Source organism: Trachurus japonicus, chromosome 21 (assembly GCF_045865225.1).
Source record: "Trachurus japonicus isolate A0001 chromosome 21, Traja_1.0".
Lineage (NCBI taxonomy): Eukaryota > Metazoa > Chordata > Actinopteri > Carangiformes > Carangidae > Trachurus > Trachurus japonicus.
In genome coordinates, this window is record NC_140927.1 from 15,153,894 (window position 1) to 15,171,579 (window position 17,686).

The window sequence follows — 17,686 nt, forward strand, 5'->3', positions numbered from 1 at the left end:
ATAATTCAGGAGTGAAAATCCATACTATGTGAACCTAGTCAATATCTGTCAAAAGGTTGACCTCTTGCAAATAGTCTACTTGCCAGTCCATAGGGCCCCATTGTGAACCCGGAAATGTTGAGTACCCCAAAGTTTTATGTTAGAAATATATAGTATGGGTCCCCAATATTCAGAAACTGCCGGATGCTAACTTATATATATTGGGCAATTAGCACAATTGACATAATTAGCATAAATTAGCATAATTTCCTATATGGGCAATATTTCAACAAAATTGACTTGGCTGATCTGGGCAATATTGGAGTGGTTTTAGGGGTTATTGATGATGCTGAATCCATTTCTGACATTTTCAAAATTCAAAATGGCTGTCTAAACCGGTAGTGACCAGATTTAAACCGCCAGTGGGCCGATTTTGATGGATTTCAATCTGGTCCCTTCCGGTTTAGACAGCCATTTTGAATTTTGAAAATGTCGGAAATGGATTCAGCATCATCAATAACCCCTAAAACCACTCCAATATTGCCCAGATCAGCCAAGTCAATTTTGCTGAAATATTGCCCATATAGGAAATTATGCTAATTTATGCTAATTATGTCAATTGTGCTAATTGCCCAATATATAAAAGTTAGCATCCGGCAGTTTCTGAATACTGGAGACCCATACTATATATTTCTAACATAAAACTTTGGGGTACTCAACATTTCCGGGTACTCATTTTTGGCAAGTAGACTAAAAGTATTGTACTGACTGTGTGACTCCTCTCCACCTGCTTGCATCCCAGGCTGGTGTATTGGGGGAAAAAAAAAGCCTTCAGCAGCTTGAAACTAAGCATCAGAGATTTGAGTCTTTCAGACTCGAGAGGCCTAAACACTGCTAAGATTAGTTCCTAAAGACTCCAAGGACCCCTTTGCAAACGCAAAAGCAGTGGCTTCACACAAGGGAGAAACAGTGACAAATTTCTTCTACAGTACTTTAATGTGAATCATTACAATTATCAATGAAACCTGAAAGACCCGTTTTAGTTTCTGGAAAGCAGCGAATCTGGTGGCATGTTGAATATTCAGTTGAGGGTTAAAAGTTGCGGAATGACGTGTTCATCATAACTTTAAATAATTATCTTTTTTTTTATTATTATTTTTTTATTGACATTCAGAATCAGACATTCACAATATATACATCATGTGAGCATTCTTGTATCTGTTATATGCCCTAAATGCCAAAATAATATTTTAGTTTATATCCAAGTAATGAGAAGAAAAACAAACAACCATAACAACAACAACAACTAAATTCAATAAAAAATGTATGTACCGGTAGGGAGTGATCTATCTCATACATCATAGCCACTGGTTTGTGAAAATAAAATCTGGCCTATGAGGCATGACATATTTGACCCAGTTTTCCCAGTATGATGTGAATTTCTCCAATTTGTAATTAACAAATGCTGTTATCTTCTCCATTTTATAAATGTCCATTGTGATATCCATCCATAGGTATATTTAAAGGGATAGTTCACCCAAAATTCAAATTTCGCTCATTATCTACTCACCCTCATGTCGACTAAGGGCTGGGAGAAGTTTCAGAGTCCTCCGTGCCTTCTCTGAGTTACAGCAGGGCTCCGTGCAGCACTGCATGTCCATATGATGGTTGCGAATGGGCCTCACTTTTCTTCGTCCAAAAAGACACACTAAAAAAACATCCAAATACCTCTATAGTGCTCGTCTGTAATGTCCCTCTTATATTGAAGCCCCAACATGAGAAATTGTTCCGAAAAAAATTAAATAAGTCTATATTTCAAGCTGTTTGTAGTGGAAGCTTCCAGTGTTGCTCTGCTGGAATCTCGTGCGATTTGCGGAGCCGTGAACTGGGTGTCAATGCAAATCGCACGAGATTTGCACAGACACACTGGGAGCTTCCACTACAAACAAGCTTGAAATATAGACTTATTTAATTTTTTTCAGAAAAATGTATCATGTTGGGGCTTCAATACAGACGAGCACTATGGAGGTATTTGGATGTTTTTTTGTGTATCTTTTTGGACGAAGAAAAGTGAGGCCCATTCGCAACCGTCATATGGACATGCAGTGCTGTGCTGAGCCCCCCTGTAACTCAGAGAAGGCACGGAGGACTCTGAAACTTCTCCCAGCCCTTAGTCGACATGAGGGTGAGTAGATAATGAGTGAAATTTGAATTTTGGGTGAACTATCCCTTTAAGGTTGGGCTCTCCTGTGATAACCATTTCCTGGTAATACTCTTTTTATAGGCCACCAGCAAGACACTTATTAAATGTTTATCAAGGGGTATTTCACATTTGAAGATATTGTATTGTAGGGCATTGTGTATTTCTCTCCAGTAGGGTAGTCCCTCATGACAGGGCAGTCCCAAAAAACATGGCAGTGGTTTGCACTTTGATTTCCACAGTTCCTCCAGCCAGGGCCGTAGCCAGGATTTTTGAAATACCGAGGTCATAGTCGTGGTGCGCGGGGGGGTGGCGTCAGAAATTTGGGGCAATTTTATATTAAAAGGCTTCAATCTGGTGCACTTTGACAGATAAAAACTACACACATCATATTAGATTAATGCCATTTTTTATGATATTATCATCACTAGTGATCATCCAGAGAAGACCCAACTTCACTGAATTCTGATGAGAACACACCACCTATTACAAACAGTAGACTAGCTCCTCACATTCGTAGCAGCCACAGAGTAGCAAAAATATTATATTATAAAGTTTAATTCCAGCTCGAAAAAAAAAAGTCTGAAATGCAATGTGAAGGTCCTGGTTGTTAACATAAAGATTAAAAGGTTTCTAGGGTGAAGTGTGCACTCTTTTTGTACCATAGCTATAGCCTACTATCTTTGGGGTGACTTCCTTCTGGAGCGTCAGCTGTGTTCCTCACTTTGAAACAGGCCCAGGAAGTTTGTTTGCTTTTCCTTATAGTTACCACAAACATACATCTGACTGTTCCTTGTTGCAGCAAATTTTGGTTTGTGTTATAATTGGTTATTCACGTTGTTTAGCTATGTAGTATTTCACATTTCTATGCATATTTTTTATTAGTAAAATATTGGTGTCAAACTTCATTTCGGTTGTATGGTCTTCTTTGTATGGGAAAATATGAAGAGGTCTAGGTGAAATCAAAATGAGCCAAAAACAGTTGTATTTGGATGGAGTGAATATTATGACACAGGCTATTAGTGAAATATAGCCTAATTAGTTTTCCAAAGGTCAAATTCCACCTGGACATATGTATCTCTGATAATAAAACAGCTGCAAAATTGCTCAGGTTCATTTTTTTTAGCATCTACTTCTACACAGTTAGCCTACACATTACTTATTCATTTGCCTGATATCCCATGATTCAAAGGTAGATTTTACTCTAATGTGATTTTTGTTAGTATTCTTACTAGGCAGAGATGAAAAATTTACATTTTCTACTGTAGCCTACTCCAGACATGTCTGTAGTAATCTCACCGGTCTTAGCTTTCTTTAAATAAATAAATAAAAAAGACTGAAATAAAACTAATGGTTGCCTAAACTTTACACCGTATGCTCTTTGTTAAATCTGTCCAAAAATTTTTTGAAACAATTTCACAGTCTTTGTTTGTGAAATATTTGTGCTTGTGCACCACATATGCTCACATCTTGTGCATCTCCTGGGGGCTAAGCCCCCCTGTCCTTAAAACTTAGTGACGCCCCTGTCTGTAAACATAAAATTTATCATGTCACTGTGCTTTTCACATAAAGTTGATGGAAGAATGGACAGTGCAGATGCCCCCTCAGTATAGTATCTGCAGGAAAGAGGTCTCTGCTCTCCCCCACTTAGCTCAACTAGTGCATAGTGCAGGACACAGACAGTAAACGGCGCTGAATTGACCATATTAAACAGCTGTTTTCTCTGCATACATGAGGTCCCGTCCCGAAATAATACAGCGCTTCAAGTGCACGTATGTACGAAACTTTTACAGTGTAACAACTGGTTGGAAAGAGCAGTTTATCTAGAGCCAACCAACTCACTCAGTAGCCTTCTCCTCCATGCACACAGGCTCCGCGACGCGCTGTATCACTCGCTTTTTCCGAATGAATCGCCTTTTTTCCCGCGACCAGTAAACAAACACCAGCGTACGTGAGGGCGTCAATAAACAAGAGCATTATAGGCCTACCGGAATTGTTTGGACAAGAGAGGAGTCACTCAGTCACCTTCCATCTGTCCTCCCTAATACTTTATACTAATACTAATACTTTTTTTTTTTTTTTTTTCCATTCATTAGGTCGAAAAAAATACCGAGGTCATGACCTCGGTGTCCTCAATGGTAGCTACGGCCTTGCCTCCAGCAAACACGAGAGTTCATAGTGAGACTTCTGGGAGGGTGTTATAAAGTACCTAATTAGGCTCTTCCAGCCAAACTTAAATCATTATCTTATTTGTTATTCTTGTTTGTCTTGTTAGAAGAACCAGTGATGGATGTGGTGCATTCTTTTCAATCATCAACCACAAGCCCATCATCCACGAGATCCTCACCAGTCTCTATTGATGAAGCTAAAAGGGAAATTGACAGACGTTTGCAAGAGATCTGGACTCTACCTCCAGAGGAGAGGAAAAAGGCCATCAGACGGCTGTACCTCAGATGGCATCCTGACAAAAATCACGACTACCCTCTCGCTGAAGAGGCATTCAGATACTTGCAGAATTGCATTTCTGAGCTCAGCCAATGAAAAAGCAAAAGCAAAACTGGAGGGTCATCATCTCCAAGGGGATACTCAGATTTCAGAGACTTCTACCAGCAGTGGAATCAGGAAGCCAGGCATCACAGAGATAGTCGGGAGAGATTCTCCAAGAGGTCTAATAACTTCAACTACAACTTTTGGAGCCATAATGAAAATGTTCCAAGGCCAAACAAAGAGGAGGCCCAGCGCTGGTGCAAGCAGGCTCGCTGTGATCTTGAAGCCACCTACAAAGACATTGGTGGGGGAAGCACAGAGTGGTGTCTGTTTAAAGTCCATCAAGCAGTGGAAAAGTCCCTCACGGCTGCAGAGTATAAAAGACACGGTCAACCTTCTGGTAACAGCTCAATTTCAGCCCTTGCTGCAAATGTTTCCTGCTACAACCCTGAACTGAGAGGTCTGCCTCAAATTGTGCAAAATCTGAAGAAGCTGGGAGTGGACGCCAAAAAGACTCAGTATCCCAGCTCCCACCCATATCCCCACATCCCAAACACTCAGTTCAAACCAGAGAATGAAATGCAAGCACTGAACCAAGCAGATGAGCTTCTCACTAGAGTAGAGGTATATGTCAATTAGAGATTCAAGACAGACAAACCTGTCATGCTGGAAAAGTCCATTTAAGATTTTATTTTTTATGGTTTAAAAACATGGTTAGCCATAAGGTGATACTGAAACATTACTACTCAGAACAGCCATATAACTTAGGCACAAATGTAGATTGTTTTATATGAGACCCATTACTGAGGATCAATGAAAAGGATTTGTTGTATTTTTTTTAATTTTTGATTTATAACTACTCTCCAAGAATCAATATGTTTAGTGTATGACGTTAAGAAAATTGTTATGTGAATATTATATTGATTTTTTGAGACTACTCATCAATATAATACCCCATTGATCATGGGACAACTTTACCTTTATTTGCGTTTATGACTACTCGCTGAGTTTCACTATTGTGTGTATGGAAGAGCAAGTTTTTTTTTCCTTCCTTTCTTTTTTCATTATAAACATTTATGACAACTGGTAGGAGAACTATGTAATTATTGAACTTAATATTTTATTTGCAATTATAGCAACTCACTGAGGTTAAGCATGATTATATCCATGGAAGCGCATATGTTTTTTTTTCTTTCTCAAAATGTCAACGGTTATAACTACTCAGGATAAAAATAATCAGGGTCCATCCTTGCTCCTTACTAAAGACCAATATTATTGTGTATCAACTGCAGATATTGTTCATTTTTCTCAAATTAGAGATTCAAGACAGACAAACCTGTCAAGCTGGAAAAGTCCATTTAAGATTTTATTTTTTATGGTTTAAAAACATGGTTAGCCATATGGTGATACTGAAACAGTACTACTCAAAACAACCGTATAATTTAAGCAGAATGTAGTTTGTTTTATATGAAACCCATCACTGAGGATCAATGAAAAGGATTTGTTTTAGTTTGATTTTATTTTTTTATTTATAATTTTTAGTTTTGATTTATAACTACTCTCTGAGAATCAATATGTTTAGTGTATGATTTTGTTATGAAAATTGTTATATGAATTATTATTATTATTATATACTCATCAAAATCCATGTGACTACTTTATGTTTATTTGCGTTTATGACTACTCACTGAGTTCCAGTATTGCGTGTATGGAAGAGCAAATTGTTTTTTTTTCTTCCTTTCTTTTTTCATAAGCATTTATAACAACTGATGGAGGAACCATGTAATCATTGAACAACATAATATTTTATTTGCAAATATAACAACTTAACTAAGGCTAAGTTTTTTCTGTCTTTCTCAATATGTTAACATTTATAACTACTGTGAGAGAAAGAAAAAATTGTCTTCTCTCTGTTTGCCTATTTTAAGTCTTGTTTGTATTGTACTGTTAGTTAATCACCCATGTTGCACGCCTGTATTTGATTGTATGTCTTCACACTATATTGCACTATTAAAAAAAACATTTATAACTATTCAGGATATAAATTGTGAATAAACTGCAGATGTAGTTTATTATTCTTTTTTTGAATGTCAAATGTTTATAACTGTTCAATTCATGCATATTTCTTCATTTTGCAATTTTGTTAACATTTAAAGTTTAAACATTTAAAACTAGTCACTGAGGACCAATACTGTAACTGCGTAACTATTATGAAAGTGCATCTATTTGTTTTTTCAATACTGGACACATCTATACTTACTGAAGCAAAATGCATATAATTACTGTATGGTTATGAAAATGAAAATGTTAAAGACTTCAGAGTAAATCTGTCATTATTATTGTCTTTTGTTTAAGTTGTATTAAGATTTACCTTTTGAAATAAAAAACATAATAATAAATGTTTAATAAATGAAGAAACAGCAACTCTTGCGTCATGTTTTTAAAAACAATAACTAGTGTGTTGAACCATTACCTCCTCGGTTTTTTTTATCCTATTTATACACCGGGGTGGCCAACCACCTGTTTGAGTGATACAGTATTTCTTCAATATTCACATTAAAGTGAATTTGTAAGCATATGTGAAAGGAATCTTCAGTCAAGACATTTGTAAAAGTTGCTTGAGTGTTGGATTAGTATATTAATTTAGTCCCACAAAGTAACACAACATAATACGTGATATCAGCTGTCATATTGGTGTTGATTGCTTGCTGTTGCATAATAGTGGCCTTACATTTGTACTGACCGTTGTCGTTAGTAAATTAACGTACATTTATACTGTGGTGTATAGGCTATGGATTTACTTGGGCCCAATTGATAGCTTTCAGTCACGTGACTTCCCAGGGACCTGGCGGTCAAAAGCAACATTCCAAAATAGCAGCGCAACGGACTTTCTATGGACAAACAACCGAGTAATGACTTTAAATCATCTGCCAGCAGCTGAGAAAGAAAGATATAAAAACAACTTTGAAGTTTTGGGCACTTGTGACCCATATTCAACACCAGCTGCTGTATACGAGCTGTTTAAAATGACCAGCTCCCTGCCGAAGCTCCAGTTGGGCGATGTTTACATTTACCTGGTGGAGAATCCATCATCCTCCACCGCTTGCAACCAATATTTGCCATTATCTCCCAGAAAATCATGTAAAAAAAAAAAAATCCACAAACAATAAGTATTCATTGAACATTGTGTATGAATATTTCTTGATTTTATTTTGAAATAGCTCTCTGGAATTTCAACTTCCAAACACCATTCTACTTCTCATTTGTTTGTAAGGTTGATATTGATCTTTCACAACCATTATCTCCCAGAAAATCATGAAAAAAAAAAAATCCACAAACAATTAGTATCCATTGACCATATTTTATTAATATTTTGCAGTTTTATTTTGAAATACCTTTCTGGAATTTCAACCTACAAACACCATTCTACTTCTCATTTGTTTGTAAGGTTGGTATTGATCTTTCACAACCAGTATCTCCCAGAAAATCATGTTAAAAGAAAATCCACAAACAATTACTATTTATTGAACATTGTGTATGAATATTTCTTGATTTTATTTTGAAATAGCTCTCTGGAATTTCAACTTCCAAACACCATTCTACTTCTCATTTGTTTGTAAGGTTGGTATTGATCTTTCACAACCATTATCTCCCAGAAAATCATGTAAAAAGAAAATCCACAAACAATTAGTATTTATTGAACATTGTGTATGAATATTTCTTGATTTTATTTTGAAATAGCTCTCTGGAATTTCAACTTCCAAACACCATTCTACTTCTCATTTGTTTGTAAGGTTGGTATTGATCTTTCACAACCATTATCTCCCAGAAAATCATGAAAAAAAAAAAATCCACAAACAATTAGTATCCATTGACCATATTTTATTAATATTTCGCAGTTTTATTTTGAAATACCTTTCTGGAATTTCAACCTACAAACACCATTCTACTTTTCATTTGTTTGTAAGGTTGGTATTGATCTTTCACAACCAGTATCTCCCAGAAAATCATGTTAAAAGAAAATCCACAAACAATTACTATTTATTGAACATTGTGTATGAATATTTCTTGATTTTATTTTGAAATAGCTCTCTGGAATTTCAACTTCCAAACACCATTCTACTTCTCATTTGTTTGTAAGGTTGGTATTGATCTTTCACAACCATTATCTCCCAGAAAATCATGTAAAAAGAAAATCCACAAACAATTAGTATTTATTGAACATTGTGTATGAATATTTCTTGATTTTATTTTGAAATAGCTCTCTGGAATTTCAACCTACATACATCATTCTACTTCTCATTTGTTTGTAAGGTTGGTATTGATCTTTTACAACCATTATCTCCCAGAAAATCATGTTAAAAATATTCCAGAAACAATAAGTATTCATTGAACTTTATGTATGAATATTTCTCAGTTTTATTTTGAAATAGCTTTCTGGAATTTCAACCTACAAACACCATTCTACTTCTCAAATGTTTGTAAGTTTGGTATTTATCTTTTACAATCATTATCTCCCAGAAAATCATGTTAAAAGAAAATCCACAAACAATTACTATTTATTGAACATTGTGTATGAATATTTCTTGATTTTATTTTGAAATAGCTCTCTGGAATTTCAACGTACAAACACCATTCTACTTCTCATTTGTTTGTAAGGTTGGTATTGATCTTTCGCAACCATTATCTCCCAGAAAATCATGTAAAAAAAAATTCCACAAACAATTAGTATCCATTGACCTTATTTTATGAATATTGTCTCCCAGAAAATCATGTAAAATGTATCCCAGAAACAATTAGTATTCATCGAGCACACATACGTATTTCTTGGTTTTATTTATTCCAAAGAGTTATTTCAAAATACTATCGGGGGATCACACTCCTCAGCCTCCCGGGGAAAGTCTATTCTAGGGTACTGGAGAGGAGAATTCGATCGATAGTCGAGCCTCGGATTCAGGAAGAACAATGCGGTTTTCATCCTGGCTGTGGAACGCTGGACCAGCTCTATACCTTCTGCTGAGGACTGTACGGTCCCTGTATGACCTGTTCCCGGTGCGTGTTGGACTCAGGCAGGGCTGCCCTTTGTCACCAGTTCTGTTCATTATTTTTATGGACAGAATTTCTAGGTGCAGCCAAGGGCCGGAGGGGGTACGGTTCGGGAGCCACTTGATTTCATCTCTGCTTTTTGCGGATGATGTTGTCTTGTTGGCTCTCTCGAGCCAGGACCTTCAGCATGCACTGGGGCGGTTTGCAGCCGAGTGTGAAGCAGCTGGGATGAGAATCAGCACCTCTAAGTCTGAGGCCATGGTTCTCGACCGGAAAAAGGTGGTTTGAACCCTCCAGGGCGGGGGAGAGTTCCTGCCTCAGGTGGAGGAGTTTAAGTATCTCGGGGTCTTGTTCACAAGTGAGGGGAGAATGGAGTGCGAGATCGACAGGCAGATCGGTGCGGCGGCCGCAGTAATGCGGTCGTTGTATCGGTCCATCATGGTGAAGAAGGACCTGAGCCGAAAGGCGAAGCTCTCGATTTGCCGGTCGATCTACGTTCCCACCCTCACCTATGGTCATGAACTCTGGGTCATGACCGAAAGAACGGGATCCCGGATACAAGCGGCCGAAATGAGTTTCCTCCGCAGGGTGGCGGGGCACTCCCTCAGAGATAGGGTGAGGAGCTCTGTCACCCGGGAGGAGCTCGGAGTAGAGCCGCTGCTCCTCCACATCGAGAGGAGGGTCGGCATCTGGACACCTCCCTTGGGAGGTGTTCCAGGCATGTCCCACCGGGAGGAGGCCCCGAGGAAGACCCAGGACACGCTGGAGTGACTACGTCACTCGGCTGGCCTGGGAACGCCTTGGAGTCCTCCCAGAAGAGCTGGAAGAAGTGTCCGGGGAGAGGGAAGTCTGGGGATCCCTGCTCCAACTGCTGCCCCCGCGACCCGGATCCGGAAGAAGCGGAAGAAAATAAATGGATGGATGGATGGAGGTATTTCAAAATAAAATATATAAAATATTCATAAAATATGCTCAATGGATACTAATTGTTTCTAGGATATTCTCCCATGTTTTTCTGGGAAATAATGGTTGTGAAAATCAATACCAACCTTATAAACAAATGAGGAGTAGAATGGTGTTTGTAGGTTGAAATTCCAGAGAGCTATTTCAAAATAAAATCAAGAAATATTCATAAAATAAGGTCAATGGATACTAATTGTTTGGGGATTTTCTTTTTTACATGATTTTCTGGGAGATAATGGTTGTGAAAGATCAATACCAACCTTACAAACAAATGAGAAGTAGAATGGTGTTTGTAGGTTGAAATTCCAGAGAGCTATTTCAAAATAAAATCAAGAAATATTCATACACAATGTTCAATGAATACTTATTGTTTGTGGATTTTTTTCTTTACATGATTTTCTGGGAGATAATGGTTGTAAAAGATCAATACCAACCTTACTAACAAATGAGAAGTAAAATGGTGTTTGTAAGTTGAAATTCCAGAGAGCTATTTCAAAATAAAATCAAGAAATATTCATACACAATGTTCAATGAATACTTATTGTTTGTGGGTTTTTTTTTTTACACGATTTTCTGGGAGATAATGGTTGTGAAAGATCAATACCAACCTTACAAACAAATGAGAAGTAGAATGGTGTTTGTAAGTTGAGATTCCAGAGAGCTATTTCAAAATAAAATCAAGAAATATTCATAAAATAAGGTCAATGGATACTAATTGTTTGTGGATTTTTTTTTACATGATTTTCTGGGAGATAATGGTTGTGAAATATCAATACCAACCTAACAAACAAATGAGAAGTAGAATGGTGTTTGTAGGTTGAAATTCCAGAGAGCTATTTCAAAATAAAATCAAGAAATATTCGTAAAATAAGGTCAATGGATGCTAATTGTTTGGGGATTTTTTTTTTACATGGTTTTCTGGGAGATAATGGTTGTGAAAGATCAATACCAACCTTACAAACAAATGAGAAGTAGAATGGTGTTTGTAAGTTGAAATTCCAGAGAGCTATTTTAAAATCAAGAAATATTCATAAAATAAGGTCAATGGATACTAATTGTTTGTGGATTTTTTTTTTACATGATTTTCTGGGAGATAATGGTTGTGAAAGATCAATACCAACCTTACAAACAAATGAGAAGTAGAATGGTGTTTGTAAGTTGAAATTCCAGAGAGCTATTTCAAAATAAAATCAAGAAATATTCATAAAATAAGGTCAATGGATACTAATTGTTTGGGGATTTTTTTTACATGATTTTCTGGGAGATAATGGTTGTAAAAGATCAATACCAACCTTACAAACGAATGAAAAGTAGAATGGTGTTTGTAAGTTGAAATTCCAGAGAGCTATTTCAAAATAAAATCAAGAAATGTTATCAGCCCAAAGGTAAAATGCTTAATAACTGACCAAATGGTGGCGCTATTGAATATGAGTGAATAATAAAATGCTGTGAAACTCTTAGCTTTGTGGTAATGACAGTATTTCTGTGTTCTTGTTATTGTTTTTATTTGTTCAAACGGAAAAATCCGACTGCCGCACAGTACTCGGAAAGACATTCAGCGCTGTTCCTTTGAGTTTTCGCCACAGCCACTGAGGTTGGTGAGTTGATGAGACCTGTGAAATGTGTGGCTCACTGATCTCTACAAAATAATATCAACCTGGATGAAATCGGTGCAGTTTTCATGACGCTATTAAAGTTAGAAACAGAAAAAACTAGTGAATGTCGAATATAAAACCAATTTCACCTCGGTCAAATGATCAACAATAATCACAAACTGCACACGTACTGACAGTAAACTTCTTATTTTTTCTTTCTTTTTTTTGTTGTTGCTCCTGTCTGTCATGTTCGTGTTCCAAGGATGAGGCCGTGTTGATTGCAAGTAACTTAGTTTAATGTCTCACGTTCTCAACAACATACATGTGGCTCCATGCAGTCTTGCGAGGTCAAAAGGGACCTAAGGGCAAATGTCATCATCTCTGGTTCAGAGGATGCCACCACCAGACTTATTCATCACTTTTCTGTGTGGACTAAGCTCAAGACCTCAGTTGCCTGGCTCCTCAGGCTCAAAACTATTCTCCTGGAGCTAAAGAGAAAAAGGAAGGAAATTGTTGTATCTTTTGCTGTCTCGCCCACACAACCTGTTGAAGAGGAGATGAGAAAGGCCAGAGATGCTATTGAAGGTCAGTCACTCTCTGTGAGTGACCTCTCCAGAGCAGAGTCTGCCATTGTAGACTTCAGTCAGCGGGCAACATTCATGGAGGAAATCACTTCATTGGAGAGAGGAGGAGGAGGAGGTGTAAAGAAAACCAGTGACATCTACAGGCTGGATCCTGTGTTGCAGGATGGTTTATTGAGAGTGGGTGGAAGACTCAGTAGGTCAGCTTTACCTGAGGAGCTGAAACATCCTGTAATACTGTCCAAAGGTCATCATGTATCCAATCTCATTCTGCGACATGCTCAGTCATCAACAACTTGGCCATGCTGGGAGAAATTACATGCTCTCAACCTTGCGACGAAGGTATCGAGGACAGCCGAGTGAGCAGAAAATGGCCGACATGCCAAGGGAGAGAATTATTCCAGACCTGCCTCCTTTCACCAACGTAGGAGTGGATTACTTCGGGCCCATTGAGGTCAAGAGAGGACGTGCTATGGTCAAGAGAGGTCAAGTGTCCAGTTTGAGGTCAGACAATGGCACAAACTTTGTTGGGGCGGAACGAGAGCTAAGAAAAGCCTTGGCTGCCATAGACCACAGCAAGATTAAAGGTGCTCTCCTGCAGAAGGGCATTGACTGGATGTTCAACACCCCCACCGCCTCCCATCATGGCGGTGTGTGGGAGCGGCTCATCAGGATGGTTAGAAAGGTCCTGTTTTCTGTTCTGCGACAACAATCTTTGAATGATGAAAGCCTGCATACTATCATGTGTGAAGTGGAGGCTATTCTCAACGACCGCCCCCTAACCAAGGTCTCTGATGATGTCAATGACTTGGAAGCCCTCACTCCAAATCATATCCTTTTGCTCAAAGGTAAACCCACTCTTGCTCCTGGCCTCTTTCACGAGGATGATGTTTACATCAAGAGAAGATGGAGGCAGGTCCAATACCTTTCAGATCTGTTTTGGAAGAGGTGGACAAGGGAATACTTGCCTCTACTGCAGGAACGGCAAAAGTGGACGAAACCTCAGAGAAGTTTCATGATTGGAGACATTGTTGTTGTCATGGATCAAACAGCTCCTCGTGGTTCATGGATTATGGGAAGAGTAACAAAGACTTACCCGGACAAAAAAGGACTCGTACGTGCAGTACAGTTGAAGACAAAGACAGGGCATTTGGAGCGGCCCATATCCAAGCTCTTCTTGCTTCAAGAAGCAGTGTAGAGGTCATGACCCAACGTTGAGTCACACGTGTTGGAGGATCTTGACTCAGAAGAAAGAAGACAGAAGACAGAAGATTAGATTAGTTTGTGACTCCTTATTTGTTTGATTAATTGTTCTATCATCACAATTAGGGGCCGGTGTATAGGAGCCACACACGTTTATTTGTCTGTCTTTTGGGGTTTTCGTCAGGTCTCCACGGGTGGCAGTATAGAGTTTTCTTTATCAGCACGGGGCAGGAAGTCAGGTGACGCATGGGGTGGAGGATCATGCGGTTTTTACCGCTCGCCACGCTCACTCCTTTGTTTTCCAGCCACAGCACTTTATTAGTTTCTTTTGCATTATTTAAGTCATATTTTGTTGTAACCTTTTAGTGTTTATTGAGCGCGTCAAAAACAGTCTCCCACTCCCATGCAGAGTGACTACAAGAGGGCAGGACAGTCGCTATACCCACTCCTGAAATATGATGTGGAATCTTATCTTATATTCTCCATTTAGGCTTGTGTGATTGCTACAGTGCATGGATCCCTGATGAACACATTACTAACAATAGAAAACACATGTTTTTTCTGGTATGCAGCTTTCTATGAAACGGTGGGGGGTTTTTTTTACATGTAAAACGCCACTGATTGCACTATAACTTGATAGTCCTGTTGAATTCTGAGGTGACAAGTTAATTTCTCTGTAAAATGAGCTCAGAACCAAAATGTTACTTGATTCTAGTAGATTATGGAGTGTCTTGTCTGTGGACTTCCTCTGTGATGGCTCTATCAATTCAATACAATATAATATTTGTGTTGTTAAGTAAATATTGAATGCTTTGAAAGTGGTTGCTTTGTCTTTAAATGTCTTTAAATTATTGAAAGTAGCCTACCGCACTTGCTTGCTCATTCACCAACAATGAGATGTCAGTTTTTGGGCACTTTTGCAATACCCATCCGCCATCAGGAGGCGCTTCCATTGGACAATGCGTGTCTCTCTTATTCCAGTGCTCTAGTCCAGTGGTTCCCAACCTGGGGGGCGGGACCAGGGGGGGGTCGCGAAGCCCTCCAGGGGGTGTCACGAAGCCCTCTTGATTTTAAAGGGTTTAATCATTTTAATGTAATTAAAACGTTAAATAAATGAGTAGGCTAAGCATTTAATTCATATATGTGACAAAATCAACTAAATTCAAGGGCCACATTAAACATTTATTTGTGTATTTAAATAGATAAACAAATAAATTATAGGCCTATATCAATAGATGATTGAATATCAACAGTTTTAAAACATTACATACATAATACAGCAGGGCAATATCAGTCACAATGAATTTGAAAAACTGCATGGAACAATGAGAAAAAATCTGTGTAAAATTACAACATATTCTTCAGAACTTGTACTTTTAAAAACACAATTATATTTTTAAAAGTACAAGTTCTGAAGAAATATGTTGTAATCATACACAGGTTCTCCTGATTGTTTGTTCCATGCTGTTATTAAATTACTGATGTAAAAGAAGTTATGATGTTCCTTATTTTATTTTATTTTACATCGGGAGGGGGGTCACCAAAGTTTTCAATGGTAAAAATATAGGTCCCTTGAGAAAAAGGTTGGGAACCACTGAACTAGTGCACCAGAGTTCAGCTGGAGCCGAACCGAGACCACCTCCTCAGGCCGCACTAGTTTTGGTGCGCATTAGAGTGCAATGTGCTTTCACACTGACCCAAACGGGACCAAATTTAGTGCGATCTAAATTTAGTGCGCACTAACACTGAAGGTGTGAATACACCCTGTCGTTGTGAAAAGCTCAAAGTCTGCTTCCTGTCGTTAAGAATAGTTTCGTTTCATCGGGGAGTTGAGAGGAAACTATCCGGACAGATGTCATGTTTGGGTGCCAGTTTAAGTTTCGTTTCGCTGTTAGTCTGTAAAGAAAACGAAAATGTGAGTGGGTGTGCTGTTGTTGGGGTTGGACATCACCTGCTTTTTATTTGCAGCGCAACTGATACAACATCATTCCTTTCCTTGAACTCGACAAGAGCACAGCTGATGCGGCCCTCCGGACTGACATGACTGAGGTAGGCGTTGGTCCCTTTACAAAACAAATCTGCTGTATGTGATGTAATGGAGTGTATTTATAGAAAATTGTGGAGAGAAAAAAGTTAATTTCCTAATTGATTAAATCAGTGGGACATTTGAATAAATTATTATAACCTCTTCCTCATTTCTGTATAATGTAGGCTATATCTAATTCATACATTTACACTGTCTAGCGTACTGCTGTTGTCTTAATTCAGCAGGGAGGGGTTATATATATTATAAAGGTTTTTTTGTGTGTGTGCTCCTATATTTACACAACAGATTTAAGCTTTAGGTAGGTGAGACAGCTAAATCAAAATCAGATAATTCAGGAGTGAAAATCCATACTATGTGAACCTAGTCATTATCTGTCAGAAGGTTGACCTCTTGCAAAGTATTGTACTGACTGTGTGATCCTCTCCACCTGCTTGCATCCCAGGCTGGTGTATTGGGGAGAAAAAAAATCCTTCATTAACCAGCAGCTTGAAACTAAGCATCAGAGATTTGAGTCTTTCAGACTTGAGAGGCCTAAACACTGCTAAGATTAGTTCCTAAAGACTCCAAGGACCCCTTTGCAAATGCAAAAGCAGTGGCTTCACACAGGGGAGAAACAGTGACAAATTTCTTCTACAGTACTTTAAAGGGATAGTTCACCCAAAATTGAAATTTCACTCATTATCTACTCACCCTCATGTCAACTAAGGGCTGGGAGAAGTTTCAGAGTCCTCCGTGCCTTCTCTGAGTTACAGGGGGTCTCGGCATAGCACTGCATGTCCATATGACGGTTGCAAATGGATACCAACTGTCTTTGTAACAAAAAGACACACCAAAAAACATCCAAATACCTCCATGCTGCTCATATGTAATGTATTGAAGCCCCGAAATGCGAAATTGTCCCGAAAAAAATTAAATAAGCTCAAGCTTGTTTGTAGCGGAAGCTCCCAGTGTTGCTCTGCCGGAATCTTGCGCAATTTGCGGAGCCGTAAACTGGGTGTCAATGCAAATTGCGCGAGATTTGCAGAGACACAGGCAAAGCAGTGAACTGAGACACTGTGAGCTTCCACTACAAACAGGCTTGAAATATAGACTTATTTAATTTTTTCTGAACAATTTCTCATGTTGGGGCTTCAATACAGACAAGCACTATGGAGGTATTTGGATGTTTTTTGTGTATCTTTTTGGACGAAGAAAAGTGAGGCCCATTCGCAACCGTCATATGGGCATGCAGTGCTGCGCCGAGCCCCCCGTAACTCAGAGAAGGCACGGAGGACTCTGAAACTTCTCCCAGCCCTTAGTCGACATGAAGGTGAGTAATAATGAGTGAAATTTGAATTTGGGGTGAACTATCCCTTTAAGGTTGGGCTCTCCTGTGATAACCATTTCCTGGTAATACTCTTTTTACAGGCCACCAGCAAGATACTTATTAAATGTTTATCAAGGGTCATCACATTTGAAGATATTGTATTGTAGGGCATTGTGTATTTCTCTCCAGTAGGGTAGTCCCTCATGACAGGGCAGTCCCAAAAAACATGGCAGTGGTTTGCACTTTGATTTCCACAGTTCCTCCAGCAGACAGGAGAGT

At 38.6% G+C, this 17,686-nt stretch overlaps 2 protein-coding genes across 3 annotated transcripts in view; both read left to right on the plus strand.

Moving 5' to 3' along the window:
- The window catches only part of LOC146964907 (sacsin-like), a 40,163-nt gene that overhangs the window by 364 nt on the left and 22,113 nt on the right, over nt 1-17,686 (plus strand). The window contains exon 1 of one of the 2 annotated variants that reach the window (XM_085764977.1): nt 16,061-16,103. The exons of the other annotated variant lie outside the window; for it this stretch is intronic. The gene's annotated coding sequence lies outside the window, so the exon portion shown is untranslated. Of the gene's footprint in view, nt 1-16,060; nt 16,104-17,686 lie in introns of those variants that run through there. 2 annotated transcript variants of the gene reach the window in all.
- Nucleotides 4,721-5,364, plus strand: LOC146964908 (sacsin-like; the record flags this gene model as incomplete). The annotated part of the gene is made up of 1 exon (XM_085764262.1): nt 4,721-5,364. A coding segment is annotated over one exon (585 nt), but the record flags the coding sequence as incomplete, so codon positions are not given.